The sequence below is a fragment of the Podarcis filfolensis genome, assembly GCF_964270895.1.
Source record: "Podarcis filfolensis genome assembly, chromosome: Z".
NCBI classification, from domain to species: domain Eukaryota; kingdom Metazoa; phylum Chordata; class Lepidosauria; order Squamata; family Lacertidae; genus Podarcis; species Podarcis filfolensis.
Window position 1 is genome coordinate 4,678,139 of NC_139617.1, and position 8,427 is coordinate 4,686,565.

Genomic DNA, 8,427 nt, shown 5'->3' on the forward strand with positions numbered 1-8,427 from the left:
GCTAGCTTCAGGTTTCGGGATAACATTATACGTTCTCTGCTCGAAAGAAAAGATGTGTATATATTTGCCTTGGAGAGCCATAAGCAGAGAACCAGGGACCCTAAACCACAGACACGTTGCCTTGTCTTTCAGATGTTTCAACTCTTCCTCCTCTCCCTCCTTCTTTCTTATGCTCCCCCTCACCCCCCCCAAAGATTTTGAAGTTTCTTCTTCCACTTGGAGCGGGAAGATGGGGTGGGGACGATGAATAAAGAAAGACTCAAATGATTCGTAGTAAAAATATAAACAAAATGAAAAATCTCTATATATATACATTCTACACATGCAAACAGATTTTACTCCGAAGGTCGCTTTGGACATGTGCAATAAGGAAAAAGATAAACAAACGAAGGATTTTTGTCGTTTTAAAAACAATTTTCTCAAGCACGGTTTTCTTGGGAGTGTGTGTGTGTGTGTCCTTCCTTACGCCATCAACATCATCATTACTTTTTAAATCTGTTTCTTGTCGTTGCTCTGATTATGATCATCATTATTAAAATCATCTCAGGTTTAAAGAGTCCCCGCTTTGAACGCGGTGCCGTCGGGGATAGACCCGCGTCCTTCCTCGTCGGTCTCGCTGCCATGCCTGCCCCGAGGCACGAAAATAGGGGGAGTTCTGACGTCTTCGGAAGCCTCTTGCCCTGTCTTTTAAGTTTTTCATCTCTGTAAGTTCATCTCTCCCCCCACTCCCACTCCGGTTTTCCTCCCCTCCTTTTCTTTAAAGACTTTTCTTGTTATTATTTTATTTTATTTTTCAAGAGAAGTGTGTTGCTACAGTGCTTTCGAGGAATTGTTACAGAAAACAAACGGAAATGGTGAGGGCTGAAGGGAAGCAAAGGGAGTCCTATAAGGGGCAAATGCGCGTGGTGGGGGCAATGCAGGGACAGCTTCAAAGGATTTGGAATTTTCTTCCTAAATATTACGGCGCAGCGGTTGATGGAATCGGACTATACACGCAGAGCGTCATCCTTTCTCCCCCTCCCTTTCAGCTTTGGGCTGGGTAAGAATGATGCACAAGTAATTTGCCCCTAAACCCAGGACCATCATCTCCACCCCCAAGCCCTCTTCTCTGCTCCCCCGCAAAAGCCCCCCGTTGCATCTCCAGTAAACAAAACATTTGGGGGTTGGCGGACACCCTTTAACCTTACCTGCGCCTCACTAAACCCAGCCGGGCCAATCAGAGCGCAGGGCTTAAATGCAGCTGCCATATTCAATGTTAAACGCTGTCAATCAGGCGGGTTTGGTCCAATGGGCAGGCCAGCTGGGGGTCAGGTGACGGCTAGCCAGGCGGTTCCTCATTGGCTGGCAGGGAAGCTGCCTCTCGGAGTTGGGTATTCTCCCTCTCAGCGTCCCTCGCCCTTCCTCTCCCTCTCTTTTTTCTTTCTCCCCCCCTCTCCATATGTGTTAGGAAGGGAGGAGCGCCTGACTTTAGCCAGTGCAAGGACGTCGCTCAGTTGGAGTGGAGGGCGCCCTCCTGGAAGGCAGGAGGGGAAAGAGGCAGCGGGGATCCCCCCAGGGGTTGTGTGTGCGAGTCTGTGGGGGGGAACAGAGGGGGTGCCTCCGTTCGTAGCCCTTTAGGGCTAGTGGGTGGGGTTTGGGGGGGACTGTTTTTTGGGGAGCGGGTGTTGTTCAGTTGTTGTTTTCTCTACCCCCCTCTCTTCTTCTCTCCAACCCCCCCACCCACTTATTTGTGAAAGGTTTGGAGCGCGTGTGAATGCGGCATTCGTGGTGCTGGCGCGCGAGCCCTCCTGCCTGTCTCTCCATTGTGTGGGGCTGAGCTAGTAGTGGGGAGGGGAGAGAGAGAGAGAGAAGGGGGAGATCGAAAGCTTTGGAGAGCTCGTGTTGTTGTTATTTGGAAGTTGGGGAGGGGGGCAGGAAAGGGGGCGAAAAGGAGACGCGGGAGGAGATCGCCGTCGTGGGGCCGCCTCGTCCTCTTCATCTTCCCCGCGGTTCCTCTTCCTTCTGCTTCTGCTGCATCTCTCAAGGCGGACTATGACCATGTTGTTAGACGGCGGGCCTCAGTTCCCCGCGCTGGGAGTCGGGGGCTTCGGAGCGCCGTGCCACCACCCGCACGACGTGGCGAACCGCGATGCCGCTGCCGCCGCCGCCGCCGCTGCGGCCATGGGGCTCAACCACCCCTTCGGGGACTCGTCCTTTAAAATAAGCCCAGCGCCCCACGAGCTGGCGTCGGGACAAGGCTCTGCTTTCACGCCGCAAGCGTCGGGCTACCCGCACCATCACCACCACCATCACCGCCACCCTCCGCACCCGCCTCACCCTCACCACGCCGGCCAGGTGCCTTCCTCTTACGCCGCCGCAGCCGCCGCGGCCGCTTTCAACTCCACGCGGGACTTTCTCTTCCGCAACCGCGGGGGATCCGCGCTCGGGGATTCCCCTGCCGGCGGCGGCGGTGGCGGAGGAGGGGGATCCGCGGCTGCGGCTGCGGCTGCGGCTGCAGCTCAGCACGGCCTCTTCGGCGGCAATGCGCCCAGCGGGCTCCACGCTCCTCCGGGCATCCCGGACAGCCCTGGCGGCTACTTGCTGTTCCCGAGTTTGCACGATCAGAACCCCAGCCACACCTCCCCGACCGGGCACGTGGAGAACGGGCAGATGCACCTGGGCTTGCGGGGGGACTTTTTCGGGAGGCCGGAGACGTACCGAGGAGTCTCCAGCCCCCGCGCGGACCCTTATGGGGGCCCGGCTCAGTTCCACAACTACAGCCCCATGAATGTGAACATGGGGGGCATGAACGTGGCGGCCGCCGCCGCCGCGGCTCACCACCGTCACCACCACCACGGCGCGGGAGCCTTTTTCCGCTACATGCGGCAGCCCATCAAACAGGAGCTCTCCTGCAAATGGATCGAGGAGCTGTCGCAGCCTCCAGCTCCTCCGCATCAGCAACAGCAGCCTCACCAGCCGCCGCTGAGCCGACCCAAAAAGAGCTGCGACCGGACTTTCAGCACCATGCACGAACTGGTCACCCACGTCACCATGGAGCACGTCGGAGGCCCTGAGCAGAACAACCACATCTGCTACTGGGAGGAATGTCCCCGCGAGGGCAAGTCCTTCAAAGCGAAATATAAACTCGTCAACCACATCCGCGTGCACACCGGCGAGAAGCCCTTCCCGTGTCCCTTTCCCGGCTGCGGGAAGATCTTCGCCAGGTCGGAGAACCTCAAGATCCACAAGAGGACGCACACAGGTAAGGCGAGGCACACCCTTGGCACACCACCCTTGGACATGTATGTATATATATATATATATGTGTGTGTGTGTGTGTATATATATATATATATATATATATATATATATATCCAACAATATATACCCACCAATACAGTTGTATGCATCTATCTAACCAGCAATAATCCTGAGCAGAAGACAACAAAATTAAAACCCCAGATTCTTATTTTTAATAATTTTGGTTTTGTTCTGGGTAGAGATTTTTTTGAAAAAAAGCAGAGCGCGCCAAAAGGTTGCTCTATATGGCTCTGGAGGTCTGAAGGATCAGAGCTTGGGGAGGGTGGGGTAGAAATAATCTGAAACTATATAAAGCGAGTGGTTTGCTTTTGCCTATTTCTGTTTAGGCGTTTAAAATACTCTTTTCACCCCTACGCGGTGAAAGTCAGTTTCACGAAGGTTCCTTGTCGATTTCAAACGAGAAGAGAAATAATTCCTGACTGATTTTTTTTTTAACTTTCTTTTTACTTCTGAAGATGATATTTCCGAAGCCTTCTTTTCATCTGCAACTCTTTAGCCACCCCTGTACACGCCCCCCCCCCCCGCATTCGTCCCTCTCATGGAGTTCTCTCCCTCTGGGTGTAATGCGAGGGAAACAAAAATCATTGGAGCTGTGTGTGTTGCTTTTTGCGAGAAAGAGAAAGAGAAAGAGACTGAGCTCTCCTCAGACATCCTGTTGAGGAAACCATACAAATGCTAATGCAATCTAATTTTCGGTTACTTCCGCTCTCGCCCGCTCTCTTAATGCCTTGATTGGCACATCTTCTAATTAAATCACTGATACTTTTTGTCCAAAGCATTCTTTTTTTTAAAAAAAAAGCATGGAAAAAAGAGAAATAAACGGTTCTGTCCTCTACAAAAAAACTAGCGTAGAATTAGACGGAAACAGCAATCCAACACACATTATTGCCTTCTTGAGTACATCTTATAAAACTGTCTGGATCTCCACAATTTATCTTCAGGCGAGTTTTCTTCTCCGCTTTCTCTCTCTCCCCTCCCCTCCTTTTCTTCCTGCCCCAAATAATCTAAGCATCCAATTCTCATCTCATTTTTAACAGTCAGCTTAAGGAAAGCCCGTAGCATTTCAAAGGCAGAAATTAAAAGCTACAAAGGGGCCCTTTAATTGAACTGCAAAGTTTCAAAACTCTGTTGTCTCAGAACTGTCTGGTGTCCCTTCACCAGCCCAGAGCCCTTGGCTCCTCCTTGCTCTCTCCTACTTTAAAAAAAATTAAAATTCAGAAACCTGTCTGTGTACAAAGAGCGGGAGAGTTCAGGCAGAGGAGCAGCAGGGAGCCCAAAAGCTGCAAAGAAAAAGAAGAAAGTTTTGCTGTAGGCAGAAAAGGTGTGCTTGTGTGTGATAAGAGAGAAAGGGAGTGGGGAGTTAGTGGGAAAGCCCTAAACCATTCTGTACCTCCATCCTACTACTGTGTCTCTTCTTTACGAAACAAGTGGCCCAATCTCTGGTTATTTATTATTTTTTACTTGCAGGAGAGAAGCCCTTTAAGTGTGAGTTTGAAGGCTGTGACCGGCGTTTTGCAAACAGCAGCGACCGAAAGAAGCACATGCACGTCCACACATCAGACAAGCCATACATCTGCAAAGTCTGCGACAAGTCCTACACCCACCCCAGCTCCTTAAGGAAGCACATGAAGGTAAAGGATTCCTCCTGGGGACCTTGCTTTTGCCATGGCTCCCTTAATTTGGTGAGATCTGACCACCCTCTTCCCCTGCTCTCATGTAGTGTGTGGGCATATAGAGTGAATGTTTACAGACGCATCTGTATTTCTGTTTCTGTTTTTATAGATATAAATAAAAGCCACGTGTGTGTGGTTTATAGTTATATATGCTTATCAATTAATCAATTATTTATTAATTTATTAATTTGTGTGTTTGAGAGCATCTGTATTATTCCTGAATGCATACCTATTTATATTATACATGTGTACAAAATACATAATATAGTTCTATAGTTATTTATGTTTGCCCATCTGCTTATGTAATTGGAACTATATATGCACGTGCCTTCATGTGCCTTTATATTATGTATGTAATTAATTACACATGTATCAATCTATATAGTTATACATGTATGTATATTTTATGCATAATCTTATGCCCATATGCTGATTTTGTGTGTCTGGACATATACACCCATGGAGTGTTTTTCTGTGTGTATAACCTTCCAATCTGATACATTTCCATATTGAAAAGAACCCTGGCTATTCTGCTGGTGAAAAAGTAGAACGCTCTTCCCTGGGCTTTCAAGTAATGATTGCCTCAGTGAAATGAAAATAAAACGAATTGCGCATGCTGTTTTTAAATTTTTATTTTTTATTTTGTAATTTTCAAAAGGCTTTGGCTTGGCCAGAGAGGGGGCTGTCTTGCACAAGGAGCAGTTGGTCTCAAGTGCCTGGTTTGTTCTCCCTTGTTAAATAACATTTCATCATGTATCGTTGCTAAGCTTCCAGTCCTGGTTTATGAATGAGTAAATTTGGCCGCTGAGTTTGTGAGAGTGTGGGGGGTTGGAACGGAGTGCAGAGTCATCTGATATCCATCCACACATATTTAAAATATTAAGTGCATATACATATATAATCTGCTCCTGAAATATAAAATCTTTTTTAAAAATCACTTATAGCGAACAGTAGTGCTTGAAGCCACTAGGTATAAAACAGTGCTCTGATTTCCAGTATAGTGTGCTCATCTAATAATGTGCTATCCTGTTTCTGTTTTTATAGAAGGTGTTGTTGTTGAGGATTTCTTCCAGAATTTACCCTTTCCATCCCATATTTAATTATGGGATCAGCTTGGCAGGATGGCCATATTTTCCACTTATCCAGTAATTTTCTAAAAATAAACAAATAGGTAGATAATGAATTGTGTGTGTGTGTGTGTGTGTACACTGATTGGTGGCTCACTGTAAATCAACTCTCCCCTTCTGTCCACTGGCAAAAAAGAAGAGAGTTCCTTGCTCTTGGACTTGTGGCAATTGTCTCTGCCTTCTTTTTTCAGGTCCATGAGAGCCAAGGGTCGGAATCCTCTCCGGCGGCTAGTTCTGGCTACGAGTCCTCCACCCCACCAGCCGTTGTGGCTGCCAGCAGCAAGGACTCCAGCAAACCACCACCAGCAGCTGTTCAGGCCGCCAACCCCAGCCACAACCAAGAACTGCCCCCCAACTTTAATGAGTGGTATGTCTGATGAGGACAAATTCAACTCCTCTCCTCCCCCACAAAATCAACAACAAAACCCAGACTAACCAGACTGTACCAAAAGCATTCCTGTTGACATCAAAGGACACCGGATTCATCTTTGGCCTGTCATTGGAGTTTGCAGGACAAAAAATAAAATAAAAATAAAATAAAAATGAAGGAGGAACAACTACAGTAGCAGCAGCAGCAACAACAACAAACAAGTGGTGGCAAGGGTGTGATTTTTTTTTTTAACCCTATCCAAAAGCCGGAGGCTGGACTTTGTCTCTATTTTTCTCAGGATTTTTCTGCATTGATGGTTATTTCTTTTTTTTCTTTTTTTAAATCCCTCTTCCAACTCACCTTTCAATACCACTCCCTTTATTTCCCAACATTCTTGCCTTTTGTAAATATATACTTCCAATAGATATATACCCACTCCTTTTTGGGGTGGGATGTTGAAAAACAACGAACTGACTTTTACACTTTATGATTTAACTTCCAATAGATATATACCCCCTCCTCTCTCTCTCTCTCTCTCTCTCTTTTGGAGGGGTTGGATTTTGAAAAACAGAAAACTGACTTTTCCCCTTGGCCTTAGTTGTGATTATTAAAAATAATAAGAAAAAACAACAACCACAGTCTTAAAACTTGCCAAAGTCCTGTATTGTCTTGAAATCTTTCTTTCTCTCTCTCTTTCTCTGTCTTTCTGTCTCTTTTTCTCCTACCTTTTTCTCACTCTCTAAAACATTACACTTGTGAATGTATTTCATCTGATTTGAGAATGGGCCAGGGGTGTTCTTCAGTATGTTTTTCAGGAGGGGGAAATGTAATCTTAATTTCACTCAGCTCATGGCGGTTTAGTATAAACAGTTGCCTTTTTGTAATAACTTTTTTTTGTAAATACATATCCATGATGCCATATTTATCAATTGTAATTTAATTATTGAGAGAAGTGCCGGAAACGGAAACATATTTATGAGGAAAAAAAAACAAAACAAAAACCCCACAAAAAAAGAAGAAATTTTGTTTTCTAACAAACAAACAAAATCCAGACAAACTCTGTACAGCTTTTTGGTTATATAACTGCTTTAGCATTAAAAGTTTATTGTTTTGGAAATAACACAGTAGAATCCATTTCTTTCCAATGTTTTCCTTCTATCTTTTTCCTCCCCCAACCCTTTTTCAAAATTTCTGCCTTTGGGGGGGGGGGGCTCACAGCTGCACAAAGCAAATCTAAAAAGAAGCAAGGGGTGTGTCTTCCATTTTGTAAAATGCTTCCCAATTTGCTAGATCTCATAACCTCACTTCCAATTTTCCTTTATTTATGTGAAATGCTGACCACCCCTGCCTCCCTTCCACCCCTGCTTGAAAGGTTTATGGTGTTTGGTTCTTTCTCACCACGGGTGGGTCGGAGGGAAGAAAGAGGGTTGTGTGTGTGTGTGTGTGTGTGTGTGTCTCCCCGCTCCCACCCCTGTTTAGATGATGACCTGCCTGTCCTCACTGCAAATGTCTTATAATGGTTTCTTGGAATCTCCTCCACCACACATGGGGTTCACAATTCACTTAGTGGCCTGGACATCTTGAACTTCAAACGAAGAAGGGAGGAGCCAGAGGCTCTAAATCTGCCTTGACAGACACATGTAAACACCAAAAGGTAAACGGAATTAGTTTTCTGAATTATGGGTGCCTATGGGAAATATGCTTTATGTGTGTCTTTGGTGAATGTGAACAAAAATACACTCCCAAATTAATTTCACAGTCCCATATTAATATTCTGCCTGCCTGCCTGCCTATCTAGCTAGTTTTCATGTCTTATTCTGTGTCCTAAACTAAATTAACAGGAAGCAAGGCTCTTTAATTTTTCAGTGGGACTTACTCTCAAGTTGGTAATGGTTGATGTGGTTCTCTATTAACTGAGCACAGAATGTGAATTATTGTTTATTTTTTTTTAAAAAAA

At 46.1% G+C, this 8,427-nt stretch overlaps 1 protein-coding gene across 1 annotated transcript; it reads left to right on the plus strand.

Moving 5' to 3' along the window:
* The first annotated feature begins 962 nt into the window (after positions 1 to 962).
* ZIC3 (Zic family member 3) lies at positions 963 to 7,587 on the plus strand. The gene is made up of 3 exons (XM_083595610.1): positions 963 to 3,241; positions 4,768 to 4,931; positions 6,292 to 7,587. Exons 1-3 carry the CDS (start codon positions 2,032 to 2,034, stop codon positions 6,475 to 6,477), a joined length of 1,560 nt encoding a protein of 519 aa, XP_083451736.1. The 5' UTR covers positions 963 to 2,031; the 3' UTR covers positions 6,478 to 7,587.
* The last annotated feature ends 840 nt before the right edge of the window (positions 7,588 to 8,427 follow it).